Source organism: Mus caroli, unplaced genomic scaffold (assembly GCF_978045245.1).
Source record: "Mus caroli unplaced genomic scaffold, Mus_caroli_1 scaffold_13, whole genome shotgun sequence".
Classification (NCBI taxonomy): Eukaryota; Metazoa; Chordata; class Mammalia; order Rodentia; family Muridae; genus Mus; species Mus caroli.
The window spans coordinates 12,868,485-12,886,292 of NW_028227268.1; the positions used below are offsets into that span (position 1 = coordinate 12,868,485).

The 17,808-nt window shown below is 47.1% G+C and overlaps 1 protein-coding gene across 1 annotated transcript in view; it reads left to right on the forward strand.

Moving 5' to 3' along the window:
- Positions 1-17,808, forward strand: part of Rgs9 (regulator of G protein signaling 9) — a 70,528-nt gene that overhangs the window by 30,990 nt on the left and 21,730 nt on the right. The window contains exons 9-12 of the mRNA XM_021175698.3: positions 5,556-5,618; positions 15,343-15,372; positions 16,359-16,420; positions 17,220-17,333. Coding sequence (XP_021031357.1) covers positions 5,556-5,618; positions 15,343-15,372; positions 16,359-16,420; positions 17,220-17,333 — 269 coding nt within the window. The remainder of the gene's footprint in view (positions 1-5,555; positions 5,619-15,342; positions 15,373-16,358; positions 16,421-17,219; positions 17,334-17,808) is intronic.

Sequence of the window (17,808 nt, forward strand, 5' to 3'; positions counted from 1 at the left end):
TTCTTTGAGGCGTGTCCTCAAAGTCAAACACAGAGCTCACTGGTGAGCCTAGTCTCACTATCCAGCTTGCTCTGGTGACCACCTCACTGTCCTCCAAGCCTGGAATTACAGGTCAGCTGTTCCAACCCATCCATCATTTATGTCATTCTAGAGATCTGAACTCTAGACCCCAGGCCTGTACAGCAAGAACTTTAACCACTGAGGCTGCTCATTTGTCTCATTCTTATCGGCGAAATCCTTATTGAGCCTCGACGGGCAGGAAAAGAGTGTTGGGCACATGATGCCAGATAGACAACATTGAGTTTGTACTGTGTGTGCACCTGCGGAGACAGGACACCTGTCTGATGCTGCATCCAGAAAAGCATCATCAGGAGAAGGTGTTCAGGCATGGGTAGTAGTTGGTCAGTCATCAAGTTTGACTCAAATGGATCAAAATACAGATCTATGTGTGATACAAACAATATAAATGAACAAGGGAGAAATGGCTTCCTTCTATAGCTAAGGATGACCTTGAACGCCCAATCTTTTATCTTTATTTCCATACCCAATTTGTATGTTGCTGGGGCTGGAACCCAGGGCTTCATCTATGCCAGGAACGCACTCTACCAACTGAGCTACACCCACACTGAGACAAAATTCTTGCAGCAAAACATTTCGATGTTTCCCGTAACTTCACTGAGCCACCTGGGCAACACCAGTGACTTGGTGTCTTCTGAGGGCACAGTCCATCACCCAGGCCTGGTTTTCTGGGGAGAAGGCATTTTCTGGCCGTGTATCCTAAGGTCATGTGAATGAACACTAAGCAGTCTTCGTTACAGCTACCAAACAAAACATCAACAAAGAAGGTATCTGCTCTCTACTTCCTGCTGAGGTTGTGCTAAATGCCCTGCAGTGGAGAATGGCAACCTAGCTTATATCCGATTCAATAGGCCATTGTGAATCTATTAAAACAATATGGTCAAAGACCATTCATTAACCTAGAAAATAGTCTGAAATGTAGTGTTGTGTCACAAAACAGTATGACACCCTCGACAGATGCTGGTGGTAATTAAACAAAATCAACGTAACTTTTGGATGTTTATTTTATGGTAGATAATCTTGGGGCAATGGGGATATACAGCCTTATGAGCCAGGACAGACACGGTTCTTGGTCTCAAGGAACTTACTATAGGACTGTGGAGGAAGCGATGACTAAACCGTTATGCAAATGAGCGAGTGACATACAGAATGCCACACAGTCTTGTAGAAGAAAGGCGTCTTGCATCAGACCAGGCGCCAGGAGCCACCTCCCCAACAAAGCTGACACTCACATCAAGCTGTGCTTGGAACAGACTTTAAACTCTTCAACCTAAAATTGTCTCCTCGGTTCAGCCTCATTTTCCCTCCTCCCTTTCCTCATTGTATTATGTTTATAAAACAATGTACTGTTTTGTTTATCCTCTCAGACCCATGAGCCAGAGTCTGACGCTTTAGGGAACAGAGTGGTGACCAGGAAGGGGATTAGAGTGAACTCTGTGACTGGTAGAGGGCTGGTGCCACCCTGGCATGCCGGTTCCTGCTGACGTCACTATCAGATTACCAGGCATTTAGCAAATTGCCTTTTTTGCTATGCCTAAGGGATGTGATAGAGACGTCATATCCTGGTGCTCACAGTTCCTCAAGCTGAAGGACGGAAGCTCATAGTTTGCACATCTCTGAGAGGCTTTCGGTGTGGAGACGCCGGGATAGAAGGCATCTGCTAGTGGCACCTCGCTTGATCACCTTTATTGATTGTGCATTGACAATCGGCTCTGGGTAATCTTCAATTAAGCACTCACCTGTGGGCCAGTAGCTCTGGCAGTTATTACAGTAGGGTAAAGATTATACTAATCGCCTGATAGATGAATGGATGGATAAATGAATGAATGAACGAACCTGGGAGTTTCTCATACTCGTAACCATCTGGGGGACTATGGACAGGACAGTGGTTGGGATTACAGCTTCTTCAACTGGGACTTAAAAAGCTGCTACTCCCAGAGAGGCCAAGATGAAGGCACAGGCAGAGGAGGGTGTGGGGCTGGCTGTCCCCTACAGCTGCTGAGGAAATCCTCACGGGTGGCGTGGTGGTAGCGAGCTCCAACTAGAGAGATAGTAGAACAATAAGGCTCAGAGGTTGACAGAGAGCCTGGTAGCAGAGGTTGCCTTGGAACTGGTTTCAACTGTGCACATAATACAACTGAGCCCCAGGCCATCTTATTTCTGTAGTCTGTGGGGCCAGGTCAAAGGAATAGCTAAACAGCCAACTCAAGCCTGGAGCAGGCGACCCCACGGAGTTGCTCAGGCAGCTTAGGGCCTGTGAAGGGAGCCTGGGAGGGGGGTATGGGGGCACAAGGGGCGTTGGGGCTGGGGGTGGGTGGATTCTGAGTGTGCAGTGAGTATGTATGAGTATGCTTAGATGTGTGTGAGTGTGTGAGTGTGTGAGTGTGTATGTGTATATGAGTAGGCACGCGTAAGTTGAGAAGGTGTGTAGGTGTGCTAGACAACACAATGTGAACGTCTGCATGTATGTGAAATTCATCCTCAGCTCTGCTGGTAGGTTTTACTCTGTAGCAGATGTCGGGGGAAGTGCCTGGAGCCAATTTTAGGTGAAAGCGCTAGTCTGGTGGCCACATCCTTCGCTTCTCTTTCATATGGGGTTTAGGTCGCCTTGAGGGCTGTCTGGGACTGCTACGCTTCATCACAGTCATCATGACACTTATCTTGTTGTGACTACTAAGGGATTTCCACCCTCCCCCAAGACTGGAAATGACTCCCTGTGTCTTCTAGGGATGCCCCCCAAAGCAGGAGTCTCATAGTCAACTAGTCTCTCAAGACATAGCATGGTGTCTGGTATATGTATAGTACCGGTCGAGGTCACAGGTTAGGGTGAGGGTGGGCGCTCCCTCTCCTCATCGTCCTTTCATGCATTTCCTGGTTTGGTTTTCATCTCTTCCTCTTGTGGTTAGTAGGCCCAGCGTTTGCATCTATGGTAGCCTGCTGAGCTACGATATCATATTTAGCAAGCTGGATACAGGGCATCTGTTTTTTAATTAATTAATTAACTTCATGTGTGTGAGTACAGATGCATGCACACATGCTTGCCACACCAAGGGCATAGAAGTTAGAGGACAGCTCTGGAGCAGGGATTCAGGGTCTTTCATTGCTGTAGCCATGTTAAGTACTCTAGGCTTGATGGCCTGTGAGCTTCTGGCAGAGGCTCCTATTTCTGCCAACCATCTTTGTGAAGGAGGTCTGTGATTACAGATGTGCACCAGGCTGTGATTAGAGATGTGCACCAGGCTGTGATTACAGGTGTGCACCAGGCTGTGATTGATTACAGATGTGCACCAGGCTGTGATTAGAGATATGCACCAGGCTGTGATTACAGGTGTGCACCAGGCTGTGATTACAGATGTGCACCAAGCTGTGATTACAGATGTGCACCAGGCTGTGATTACAGGTGTGCACCAGGCTGTGATTAGAGATGTGCACCAGGCTGTGATTGATTACAGATGTGCACCAGGCTGTGATTACAGGTGTGCACCAGGCTGTGGTTACAGATGTGCACCAGGCTGTGGTTACAGATGTGCACCAGGCTGTGGTTACAGATGTGCACCAGGCTGTGATTGATTACAGATGTGCACCAGGCTGTGATTGATTACAGGTGTATACCAAGCTGTGATTACAGATGTGCACCAGGCTGTGATTAGAGATGTGCACCAGGCTGTGATTACAGGTGTGCACCAGGCTGTGGTTACAGATGTGCACCAGGCTGTGGTTACAGATGTGCACCAGGCTGTGATTGATTACAGGTATATACCAAGCTGTGATTACAGATGTGCACCAGGCTGTGATTAGAGATGTGCACCAGGCTGTGATTACAGGTGTGCACCAGGCTGTGATTACAGGTGTGCCCCAGACTGTGATTACAGGTGTGCACCACACCACCAGCTTTTCACCTGTGCTCTGGGGACTGAACTCAGGGTGTCAGACTTGCATTGAAAGCACGTTTACTCACTCAGCCACTGCCCTGATAATGATAATATCGGTGGCCTCGATGATAATTATTTTACATAAAATATTCTATATCAGAATTTATTTGCTATGAAAATCTATTTTATGTTTTTAGTATAAGTATACAATAAGTGCTAAACTACTGGAGCTAAGTATATAATTAGAGCTAAACTATTGGAGCTGGGCATGGTGACATGAGCCTATAACTTAAGGCTGAGGCAGGAGGATTACACGTTCTAGAGTGATTTAGGCTACACGGTGAGTTCGAGGCAAGCCTGGTACATAAAGACTCTGTTCCCCACCCTGCAAGGAAAAACCAAAACACAACAGCAAAACAAAGCAAGCAAGCAAACAAACAAACAAACACGCCCCCCCCAACCAAGCAGTTTATATCCTGACTCCTCCAACACTAAATGGGACATGAATTACTTGTGTTTATCTGAAGTTGACCAGATGTCCTAGATTTTAATCTAGCGGCCCTACCTCTGAACTGAAAATGCTTTCAGTGCTGCCGATGGGACTGGATCTGATGGGAAGAGAGCCTTGTCTCTGCTGTTGTGAAGTCAGCCTTATTAATAGTATGTGCTGACGCTTGCCTGTCCTCAGGAAGTGAAAAACCTCAATTGCTGGTCTTGAGTAGGTGAGAGAGGTCAATCGAGACTGGGTGCAGGGTGGGGCTAACTGGCAGAAATGGGAACTGACAAAGACACTTGACGTAGGTTTGGTTGCACTTTCGTGGGCACACCGGTTTGGTTACACCTATGCATGCGTGACCTTAAAAGGAGTCTAGGCCCTTGTTCAGTGATACCTACGCTCTGCTGATAGTGTCGTACTTTGTCTTGCTAAATCCTAGAAGTGCCTGTTAGGTAGGAGGCATTAACTCAGGTGGCTGGGCCGGTGAAGACCGGGAGAAGTATCTTCTAGGATGTCTGGCACATCTGGAAAACATCAAAATCAGGGCAGGGATGGGCTAGTGCCTGCCTGAAGCACGGCTGCCTTCCTTCTTCTAACTCAGCCCAGGCTGCAACTGAAGGGTGTGGTGGAGGAGATCTGTAGGAGGGATCAGGAGTCTCATGTTTCAACTGCAGTCGAGTCTTATTGAGCTTCAGCGCCATTTATCCATCCAGTCTGTTACATCTGTCATCTATACGTCCATTCTTCTGTCCACAGTGCATCCTGTCTTCCATCCCCTCGTCCATTCGTCTGTCCACAGTGCATCCCATCTGTCTTCCATCCCCTCCCCCATTCTTTTATGGTGAAGGAGAGGCATTCATCTGTCCCTTCCTCCCCCTGGTCCCCCCTCTTCTTCCCACTATAGGGACTGCCAGGGATCTGTGATAATAGACCAAAAAGCAGTCGGAAAGCTCTTTAGCTCATTTGGGGGTTACCTCACCTTTCTTTGTGGGCTAGACCACAAGCCCTTTTCGGCTTGATCTCTCAGTCAGCAGCTTAGCCAGATCTGAAGTTGATCAGGAGCTAGTGACTTCCTGTGGTGACCTTTATGTTGTCATTCTTCCATTCAGCCTGGAATGAACAATGTGTTAGACTATGGCCTGGACCGCGTGACCAATCCAAACGAAGTTAAGGTAAACCAGGTACGTCTGCCTGCATTCTGAGCTTGGGAAGGTGTCCACGTGTCTAGCCGTGTCTGTGAGGCAATGGAGACTGCTGTTGATACCAGGGTCTGTGGTATCAGAGTCAGGGGACAGGGAGGCCACGGCAAGGGCCCTGGGTAGAAAGTCGACCCGGGGAGTGAGTGATGAGTGTAGGGTAGGCCATGTGGTGTCTGAGTCATTTCACACTTTGAAAACCTGATGAGATTTCTCTACCCAGCATGTCATTGTTATGGCTTGGCCTCTAGTCATGAGTGGGACCTGGACGGGTGTGTCTGGGGGGGAGGAAGATGGAACAGCCAAGGAGGAGAGAAAGGAACAGGACTGGGCTGGTAAAGTAGCGCTGTGGTGTGCAGAGAGACTGAGCAACTCCAGAGAGTATCACCAGGGGATACTTGGTGAGCGTGCACATGGAGCTTGTGCTGTGAGGACTCTTGTCCAAGACGACCCTTCCTTCGATACACTTCGGGCACGTCAGCCAGCTTTCAGCTCGCCATTCTCCCAACAGCCTCTTCCACGCTTTCTTGTCAGATAGCAGATCAGTGCCAAGGTCTTGTAGGCTCAGTTGCTATGGAGACAGAATCATCGAGTAAAACTCAGAACTGGGTGGGAGATTTTTTTCTTTTTTAATGGATAATGTACTGCTCTGGAAACCTCTCTCCTGTGGAGGAGGGGGAAGTGGAGGCAACACGCTCGTCACTGGCTCTGACGTGGGTGGGGTGTGGGGACTGACTGAGGCTCAGCCGGGGGTACAGCGGGGCGTGTGGAGGTTAGAACATGACCTTCACTGAGTCAGTTTAGGAGCGTGCACATGGAGCAGTGTTGTTCCGTCCATGCCGTGGATGGATGATTTCCGAGGAGTGCGGCCAATAGGCCTTCTCACCGAAGAAACATCTTCATGCCCCACTGGCCACCTGGAAGGAGGCAGAGCTGGGTCTTGCTTTCTAGCGTTCAAAATTCTGGGTGTGCCAGCAGCTGGGAAGGAGAGTATAGAGCGGAAGTGAGGCAGAGCGCGGTTGCGCGGTGGTGGGTTCTGCGTGGGCTGTGGGTCTTCTTTGCTGTATAGTGACATCTCTCTCTCTTTCTCTCTCTCTCTCTCCAGCTCTCTTTCTCCTGTGTGTGCACACTGACCGTTGTGGAGCAGTAAGAAGAAACAGCATGCAAGCTGCCCCCCACCCCCAGCAGCACAGTGCTCACCACATCCCCTGTGCTGAAGGGTCTGGGTCTGGGTCTGAGTGTCATGGCAGTGTTTCTCATAAGCAGGCCACCCTATATCTCCCTCTTCCTGCCCTGAGAGGAGAGGGTCACAGAGAACTTGGAGTGTCTTCCACAAGGCCTTAGGAAGGCAACGGTTTGATCTTTGTCTCAGTTCAGAGAACTCACAGCGTGGAGAACAGGGTCATTACTGAGAAGAAGGACATTCTTGAACTCTGTTGTTCCTAAACAGAGGCAAAAGCCCATTGAGCATGGAAATGGAGGCTGTGAGGCCAGCAGGTGTCCAGGTCCTTGGGGCTTCACCAGACAATGGTCACTGGTTGGTAAGGTTGCCCAGCGCCAGGAGGATCTAGTCTCAATTGGGAGCCAGCCCTAGAATGTAGTGTTCTTTTCAGTTCCTATACCTTGAGGGCAGGCACACAAAAGGCCAAGTGTGTGTGTCTCCCCACCACCCTGTTTCATTCCAAAGAATATTTGGCCCTACAAGGAGTACCTTGGATAGAGGCAGGGCACTGGTCTGGTTATAAGCCCTGTCTCATTCTGGACTGAGCCTCATTTCCTTTACCCCAGGACAGGTTATACTGCCACCTAGTGATACTCATGGCCCGGCCACACTGTTACCCAACGAAGAGGGGCAAGACTTAATGTTGAGGAGAGTGAGCTAAGGCCCTAGGAAGGAACCCAGCTCCACCACTTTTAGCCAAGCTCCCAAGCCTTTCAGAACTTGAGTGTCCTAATATATATATATATATATATATATATATATATATATATATATAAATTTCCTACACCTTGAGTTTCAGTTCCTACACCTGGCATTAGTTCCTTAGGAGATTAACCAGGATCATTTGTAGAAATGTCCAGGACAATATACAACCTGTGAGATGTTTGCTGTAAGAGTAGCGGTCACTGTTATCATTAGAACATGTAATTGTATTATGAAGGAGATAGATTATGGGGTCCCACCTTTTATTTGTGTCTTTATTATTCTTTTTAGTTTCAGTTAAGTTTTTTGGGGGGATTTTTTTGTTTGTTTGTTTGTTTTGTTTTGTTTTGTTTTTGAGACAGGGTTTCTCTGTGTAGCCCTGACTGTCCTAGAACTCACTCTGTAGACCAGGCTGGCCTTGAACTCAGAAATCTGCCTGCCTCTGCCTCCCAAGTGCTGGGATTAAAGGCGTGCACCACCACTGGCCAGCTCAGTTAAGTTTTAAAGTTAGCATACAGAGCAATAGGTTTTATTATGACACTTCCATATATACATGATATATATATGTATATGTATATATATATATATGATATATATATATATATGATATATATCTTTATACTATATTCTTATACATCGTCTCTCCTACCTTCCCATCCCCCTCTGCCCATTTCTTACTGGTCCTCTTCCTCTACCAAATGGTGCCCCTTAGCTCTTTCATGGCCCTACAGACCTCTGACCCTATTTTGGGGGTGGATTTAGGCCACTCTGTCCTTATACCCTCTCATGCTTCTAGCCTGGGAGGAGGTGGGGGATGTACAAGGGGAGAGTCACACCATTCCATCCTCTCTTGTGCCTGAATAACCTCTTGTGGGAGCAGCATAGACCACATGGTGTGCATGCTAATCTTTGAAAATAAGGCAGGAATGTGGTTCTTGGGCTTTGGATGCCATGGGTTGCTAGGCACTCAGCCCAGAGCCTTCACTGAGCAAGAAGACCCTTGTGTTCCTAACGACAGAGACTGCTTTCTTCCCATGGCTCTCTGTGTGATGGTGGCTAGCTAAGGACAGTGCAGCCCTAATGTGCACTGGTGTCCCCTGTGCCATGCATGGGAGAGAGCGTTTCTCACCTATCCCTGGCTCAGAGGCTCACATGCACTGAAGGAGTCACGGAATAATGAGGCCATCCTTGTGAGTGGATGAAGCAGGTCATGAGGAGGGAAAACTCGTGTACATAGCTCGGCACTTAGCTCGGACATAGTGAACTTGGGATGGGGACCACCTAAACCCCCTCCAAGTCCTGCCTGGTGGGCTCCGATGCCCAGCAAGTGGGTTTTAAAAGAGGCTTTACTGAGATCTTGACATAATATCAGTTTTATTTCTCATGTGACAAAACCAAATCAGAGAAATCTAACTCTTTGTCCAAGGCTAGGGTGGCAATACAGAACTTAGGTCACCCAGCCCAAGTATCTCACCCAGTTCCTCCCATCACTCAGTTCAAGTACCTCATCCAGCCCCTCCCATCACCCAGCCCAAGTACTGCATCCAGCTCTTCCCATCACCCAGCCCAAGTACCTCATCCAGCTCCTTGCATCACCCTGGCCAAGTACTGCCACCAGCTCCTCCCATCACCCAACCCAAGTACTGCATCCAGGATCACCCGGATCCAGGGTGCCTGATGCAGCACCAGAGTTCTCATTCTCAGAATGGTCTTGGCTGATTTAATGTTCTATTGTCATCCTGTCTTAAAGTTCTTTACTCTCAGGGTTGGAGAGAAAGGTTTGGCTGTGCAAACATGCTAGTGTGTGCTTGTTATCATCTCAGCACTAGGGATGCAGAGACAGGAGGCTCCTGGGACTCACTAGGCAGCCAAGCTATAAAAATCCCTGTCTTAAAAAAAAATCAAGATGGATGGCCCTTGAGGGATGACACTTGAAGTTGACCTTTGGCCTACACACACACACACACACACACACACACACACACACACACACACACACGTTTCTTTACTGTCGTTGCCTGGAGAAGCAGCATTTTTTCTTTTTTCTTCTTTTATTAGATATTTTCTTTATTTACATTTCAAATGCTATCCTGAAAGTTCCCTATTCCCCCTGCCCCCCCCACTCTGCTCCCCTACCCGCCCACTCCTGTTTCTTGGCCCTGGCGTTCCCCTGTACTGGGCCATATAAAGTTTGCAAGACCTAGGGGCCTCTCTTCCCAATGATGGCCAACTAGGTCATCTTCTGATACATATGCAGCTAGAGACACGAGCTCCGGGGGGGTATTGGTTAGTTCATATTGTTGTTCCACCTATAGGGTTGCAGACCCCTTTAGCTCCTTGGGTACTTTCTCCAGCTCCTCCATTGGGGGCCCTGTGCTCCATCCTATAGATGACTGTGAGCATCCACTTCTGTATTTGCCAGACACTGGCATAGCCTCACTTGAGACAGCTATATCAGGGTCCCTTCAGCAAAATCTTGCTGGCATATGCAGTAGTGTCTGAGAAGCAGCATTTTTATTTTGCACTTGGCCCTTCAAGTTGTGAGTGAGTTATCCTGCCTGAAGGTGCTCAGGAAGTACTAGGTAAACAAACGTCTGCTCAGATGGCCACTCCCTCAGATCCTGGATCCTCCCACAGCTGCCTGCTCTCCCTTTTCTGTGTACTTTACACTAACAACTCCGGTTTCTGGATTTTCCTGTTTGTAGTTTCTGCCTTACCCTGACCCCTCCAGTGCCTGGCCCAGGTCCTCACCGTCCTCCCGGATAGTGTTCCACATCACTTCTGTTTGCAGATTCCTACCAGGCAGCCTCACCCCTAGGTCTCTGCTTGTCTGTCTCCTGGCTCCTCTCTTCTGTCTGGCAGGGACACAGTGCTTCCCAGGCATAGCTCTGACCCCTCCAACCTCCCCTGGCAATTTGTTCCCAACCTCTGAGGGCCTCGAGATGTGTAAACAAGTCTGTCTCTATTTGGGAAATCCCCACAAGAAGAAAATAACAAGTTGTTAGGATTACAGGGATGGAGAGTTGTCGGGACTCCTCAGGCAGAATATTCTTAGCGTGGGGAAGGCTATCCCTTTAAGTGGGAGTATAGAAATGGCTTCACTCTAGAAGAGCCCATATCCAAAAGAAAATTAGCTATATGTGTGAATTCCAGGGTTAGGAAAAAAAATGCTTCGTCCTATTCTGTCACCAGGTGGTTTTCTCTGAACTGCATAGTGTGTGGGTGTGTATATTTTCAATAACTTTAGCATGATGTTTTTTATGACCTTTTGGCTAAATAATAACAATATTGATAGTGGGTTTGCAAGTTTAGCAAACAGAAAAGGATTCCCAGTTAAATTTGAATTTCAGATAAACAGTGATAATATCTTTAAGTATGACTGTCCTGACTATTGCCTGGAACAGTATTTTGTCTTGTAATGAGAGCTGACATCACACCCTGCTTGTGTTATCTTCAGCAGGAGTATGTTTAACCCTAATTAATGGCCATTATATATCGAGTCTCTGCAGTATGCCAACTGCTTATGTGAATTATCCCAGTTAACCCCCCATTTTCCTTTTATAAATGAGAAACAAAAGGCTTTGAGATGCAAAGAAAGAGAGAGAGAAAGAAAAATAACCCACCTGTTCAAGATCATATAGACAATAACATACAAAACCAAGATTTCCACTTTTGCCGAGACCCAAAGCCCACAAGCTTCCTGCATTCACAGGTCAGATCTGCCCTTTAGAAAAGTCTAGACCCTTTCCCCAGCGCTGCCTCATGTCACACACATTTCATTATGTGTATGTCTCCGTATGTACACAGGGTACACGTGTGTCACTCCCGAGGTGACTCATCCCATAGTCAAGTGTATGTGCAGCTAGAATTAAAAGCGAAGATTCACATAGACAAGCCAAGATAGAAATTAGGATGCACCTGCTTCATCGGGATCCTGTCATAGGCTGAGCATCCCCAACTCAAAAGTCTTCTGCACCTGAAAGGTAGGGTACCAGAATGATGCCACAGGTGGAAAAGATTACCCCAAGAAGCTTTGTTTGGGCTGGACATGATGGTGCATGTCTTTAATCCCAGTACCCTATGAGGTCGGAGCCAGCCTGGTCTACATAGCAAGTTCCAGGTCAGCTAGGGATAGATCTATCATAGGACCCTGTCTCAAAACATACAAGTTTGTTTTATGTTGAAACTATCTTGTAAAATTATGCTCAGGTTAAGTACAGAAAGTACAGATGAGGTACACATTGATTTTCTGGTCAGACCTGGGACCCATCCTCTAGCTGTCATGTCTGGTTAAATTTCCAAAGATCTGAAAAAAGAAAAAAAAAAACAAACTGAAGTCAGAAATGCTTAAAGTCTGCATTATTTAGAGTATGCAACCCCTACCCTATGTTAGAGAGCACACTGAAGGCTGGACCCCAGAAAATCACTGATAGTTCTGGGAACCCCACGAAAGAAGCCACACCAGGGGCAGAGTTCTGAAAAGATAGTAAAAGCAAAGAAAGTGAGGGAAATGTAAAAATAATTAAAAGTCTGAAGATGGAGACGGTGGCCTCATGGGCAAATATGTAAATCCACAGGGAGATCAGCAGAGGTAGAAACAAGCGTGTGCACGTGGCTGTCACATCCAACAGCTCCCTGTGGGACCTAGAGAATGACAGGACAGCCAGAGTCCTGCTCCTTTCTTATGTGTTTGTGCACCGAGCCCCTGGGCCCCAGGGCAGGCTGTGGGGCAACAGAGGAAGGGTAGGTTGATGTGGGTGCTAGGTTCTCTGGATGGTGATGTCTAAGATGCAGGCTGCCGAGCATAGAGCTAGCTGCGGATTGGTCTTTACACCATTACGGTGATGGGTTGTGTTTCTGTGTTTGTATCTCATCTCATGGCTGAGGCTTTTCTCTCTCTGTTTTAATTGCAAATTAAAAGACTGGACAGCCACATTCTATTCTGCAGTGTCCCCAGCTCAAGGCAAAGGCAGGCTGTGGTGCAGGGAGCAGGCGAGATGGAGAGAGGCCATAGACGCAGTGGCTATGTCTCATGGCTCGCTCCTCAGCCTTGCCTATTGCAGAGGCGCATTTGAGTTTTGGTTGAGCCAGTGATGGCCCAGAAGCTGCTGTGGCAGGGTATTAATACCAACAACTGTCCAGAGCCTTGGTCTCCTCAGCATGGAGTCAGTCATAAAATCTTTTCCCTTAAAGCTTTTTAATAGTTCAAAGGAAGTGTGAATTGCTTTGCGTTTGCTGAGGGGTAATTACTGTGGGAGAGTCCAGTTCCTCTTTCAGTAGAGGTCCTAAATCATTAGATACTATTGATTCCTAGCAGCTACTTCAACAGAACCCTAACAGAGGCATCTGATTATACTAGATTTCAATGCAAGCCTACTCTGGTCCCAGGGTCCCTTTCTATCTAAAATGTCTTCTAAAACAAAGCCCTATGTTGAGAGAGAACAGGGGTAAAGATATATATGATAGCTATGACTCTACATCAGTGCTTCTCAACTTGTGGGTTGTGACCCCCCTTGGGGGGATTGTCAAATGACCCTTTCACAAGGGTCGAATATCAGATATCCTGCATATCAGATATTTATGTTATAATCCATAACAATAGCAAAATTACATTATCAAGTAGCCACAAAAACAGTTTTATGGTTAGGGGGTCACAACACCACGAGGAACCGTGTTAAAGGATCCCTCCCGGCATTAGAATAGTTGAGAACCACTGCTCTGGACCATCTGCTGAGTGTTTCCAGATGTTTTAAAGGAAGCTTATAAAAAGTCTATCTTCCTAAGCTCCCAAGCACACTGGAGCCATCGTCGAGTTGGTATTTGTCAAGGGTCTGCCCTGCATTAGACAAGATTCTAAAGGAAGCGCCTGTGTTCTGAGGGTGCCATTTACATTGTAAAATATGGTCACGTAAGTAAAACTTGTGATGATCTGTGAAAGAGAACATCAGATATGGCAGTTAAATAAGTCCCTGCACCTTGTGCTGCTGTAGTAACAATGTGAAGAAAAGCAATGATCTAAAATCACAATGAGTCAAAGCGATATCCCACATGAATGAGAGAGGAGAGCTGTGTTCTTGACATCCCATATTGGCCCTGGGAGATCCTGTGCTTCTGAGCCAGTGGAACACTGGCTCCCTTTGCAGTGTCTAAGGAGAAGCAGGGTCCTTGTAACATGTGTGACTCCATTCCTAATGAAGATTTGGGTTAACTCAGCTGCATCAATATTAGGCAGGAGTTCTGAGGCTCGGCTTGCAGGATGAGAGTCAGCACCAAACAGCCCTTGGACATAACCACATCTCGGAAAACCAAGACTGAGATTCCCACAGTCCCACCCTCACAGGATGGCGTGAGATGGAAAGGTGGACCCAAGAGACCTGCTCCTGTGGCTTGTAGCCTGGGAGACTTCAGCTAGAGAAAGACGGGGAAGCCTGCATGGAACCCTCCGTTCCCTGTCTCTACTCAGAAGGTCCAGAGAGAGAGGACACCCTGGGACTCATCTCCACTGTGAACTTGCTTTGATAGCAAGGGCCCGGGGCACAGTGTGAGCTCCCCACATCACGGGCCAACTCTTGAGACTAGGCTGTGGGGTTTATTTTTAATTTTAGTCCTGTGGTTTGATTTTAGAAACATGGCCATGTTATTATTTTTTTGTTTTCAGTTTGTGATGTCAGTCAAATTGTTATGAGCGCCTGAGAGTGAATCTCACAATCTATTCAAAGCTCCTGCTGGTGAGAAGAGAAACACAGGCTCAGGGTCCACGCGGGTTTCTCAAAGATAGAGATCTTTGTCGCTCCTGCTGTGCGTCAGGGAGAGGTGGCTTCCAGTGATTCGTTTTTATCTATCTTCAGTGTGTGTGTGTGTGTGTGTGTTTGTGTGTGTGTGTTTATGTGTACTCTCCATGGTGCCGTAGGGTTCCTTTTGCTGTGATAAAACACCATGACAAAAAGCAACAGAAGTGGAAAGGGCTTATTTCAGCTTATCCCATCACTGAGGGAAAGCAAGGTATGAATGTGGGGGCAGGAACAGAAGGCAGAAGCCATGGAGGTCACAGTGAGTGCTTGTTTCTGTGGCTTGCTCAGCTGGTCTTCTTATACACCCATGGCCACCATCCCAGGGTGGCACTGCCCACGATGAACTGGACCCTCCCACATCAGCCATTGTTAGTTAAGGAAATGTCCTATAGGCTTATCCGCAGGGAAGTTGTATAGATGCATTTTCTCAATGGTGGTTCCGTCTGTTCAGGTGACTCTAGCTTGTGTCAAGTGGACAAACAAGCAAGCATGTGACATATATGCGCTTTGTGGAGTTGGTTCTCTCCTTCCCTCTTTATGTAGGTTTTAGGGATCAAACTCAGGTTGTCAGACTTGCCCTGGTAAGTTCTACTGAGCCAATGTCTACTAAGCCATTGCCTACTGAGACATTGTCTTAGCCCAGGTCACCCTCTTTATCTTCCATTTTCTGCCCTTTCTAATGGGCCAGAGTGGGAGAGCAAGGCCAACTCCAAACTCGGTCTTTAATTCACCTTGGGTTTCAGGAATAAATCTATAGTGGTAAACTATATCCCTTCCCTGGCCACTCCTTTTGCTGTTAGTCTCTGCTGGTGGCACAGAGTAGGGCAGAGGTGGTAGAGACAGTGGCGGGAGTGGGATCCTGCCTTTTAAGTATGGGGAGAAGAGCAGTTTTCTCACGGGCAATGTTTCCTATTTTTCAAATGGACATTTGAACCGTACCGATTTAATGGCACCGATTTAATGGCTTTTCCTCTTTGTTTTACAGAAACAAACTGTCACTGCTGTCAGAAAAGAGGTAATTAGTCTCCCAGTTCCAGTGAAGCTTGGTTTTAAAGTCTTCTAACAAATTATGTGTACTGTGGCTTTATGCTTCACATGCAAGTAATGAAATGAAATCCATGTGTAATGTTCAGACAGTTGTTTCCAAATTAATGGGCAGCAAAGGATGCTTGGTGAGGTCTGAATGGAGCAGATGCTAAGGCTCGGGATCTGAAATGTCCCTTGAAGCCACACATCTGAGGGATGGTCAGGGAGGACTGTGGGAGGGAAGGCTATGCCTCCCTAAACTGGACCCCACTCTTACAAATCCATTTGGAATCTGAGCAGGGTGATTAGCTATCTACTTTGGCCCGTCTCTGCAGGACTTCAACCTATATCTCCCCATCTCACTTCAAACCTCCTTTGGACACTTTGTCCCCCCCTCCCCCAGCTGTTGGTTTTTCTCAAACTGGCACACGATGGGTTAAGGAGGATATTGACCAGAAGTCTGCAGTGTGAACCCGAGCCCTGACTTAGAGATGTAGAGTACACTATTGGTGTGGATACATGGCCTTGGATCTCTGTGTAATATCAGAGTTAATTGTACTCAAGGGTGGGGAGTTGGAGATCATATTACTTATCTTGTTCCCTGACCAAAGCAACTTAAGGGTGGAAGGGTTTACCTGGCTCATAGTTCTAGGGGATACAGTCCACCATGGGAGCAAGTGGGAGTCACAGCAGCACTGCACAAGGCAGCTGCTCACAGGGCATCCACAGTCAAGAAACAGAGCTATGAATGCAGCTGCTGCTCAGCTGACTTTCCTCAGTGTCTTCAATCCTGGGGCCCGGCCTGTGGCCTGGTGCTGTTCACCTTAAGGGTGGGGCCTCCCATCACAACCCACTCTAGAAATCCCCACATAGACATCCCCAGAGGTCTGTCTGTCAAGTGATTCCCGAACCTGTCAAGTTGAGAGTCGTGATTAACAATCACAGCTGTCTTCTAACAGCCGTCTCTCTTTCCAGATCATGTATTACCAACAGGCCTTAATGAGGTCCACAGTGAAGTCTTCGGTGTCTCTTGGAGGGTATGTCCCTGATTTGTCTTGCTAAATCACGAGTGATAGGTGTGTAAGAGAATGTCTGCTTTAAGTCAAACATGACAGGCAACGGGAAAACTGACCTTAGGTTCCAATGAACCATATTTTGTCACTGCTGACTTCCAACATTAGGTCACAGGTCAGGTTCTCATAAAAATCTTCAGATAGCCTTTATACCTTCCCAAACTAATAGTTTTTTAAAATGAGTCATCTTCCCTAAAAGTATGCCTATGGCTATGGGCAGAATTCATGGCAAAAACCCGTGGTTCTTCCTTGCACACAGATAAGAGCATTGCCTCTGTCTCAGACATCAGGAAATGCATGAACTCAGAAGGCCCCACTTAGCTTGAGGCCAAAGGGTTTCCGGTAGTGCACTAAAGTTCCCAAACATAGGCATTATTGGTTCCAGAGGTGGAATCTAGAAGATCAGTGGTCTTGGTTCATCTGTGACAATTGCAGCTTCTAAGATGGACACCAAGACACAGATTGAGTCAACTTTGGAATGTAAAATCTTCCTATGACATGTGACAAAGCCATGTTTGAACTAGGGACAGAAAATTGACAAGGGGACAGGACTGGAAGAAAAACAGCACTATCTCCCAAATACACTAGGACAGATCTTTCCAAATAGCTTCCCATCCCAGGGCTGTCACACATTTTTTTCTGAGAAGACAGTAATAGATAAGCCGATACCAGAAGAGAGGCCAGGCAGGCCAATTACGCCATGGAGTTATCCGGCCTCTCTGGGTTGGATTTCTAGGAAGCCCTCTTTCTATCTGCTTTTCAGAATTGTCAAGTACAGCGAGCAGTTCTCGTCCAATGACGCCATCATGTCCGGCTGCCTTCCAAGCAATCCTTGGATAACAGACGACACCCAGTTCTGGGATTTAAATGCCAAATTGTATGTATTTCAAACATTGAGATTTTAACAAATCTGGTTTGTTCGATTTTATTTTGTCGAGTGTATGTGTGTGATGTGTTTGCATGTGTGTATGAGTGAGTCCATGTGTGTGGGTCCATGTGTTCATGTGTATGGAGGCCTTAGGCTGGTATCAGATGTCTTCCTTCCACCCATCTACACTTTGTTTATTAAGTGGTGGTCTCTCACTGAGCCCATAGCTCTCCAGTTTTGGCTAGTCTACCTATCTAGCTTTCCCTGGGGATCCCGTCTCTGCCTCCTGAGGGGGGGAGTTTACAGGTGGCTATCACACCTGCTAGGTTTTTACATGGGTTCTGGAGACCCAAAGTGGTTTTCATACTTTCATAGCAAATGCTTTATCCATTGAGCCATCTCCTCAACCCAAAATGTGCTTTATTTTAGGGTGGTCTGTGGTTCAGTTGGTAGAGTGTCTAGAATTCGTGAAGCCTCAGATTTG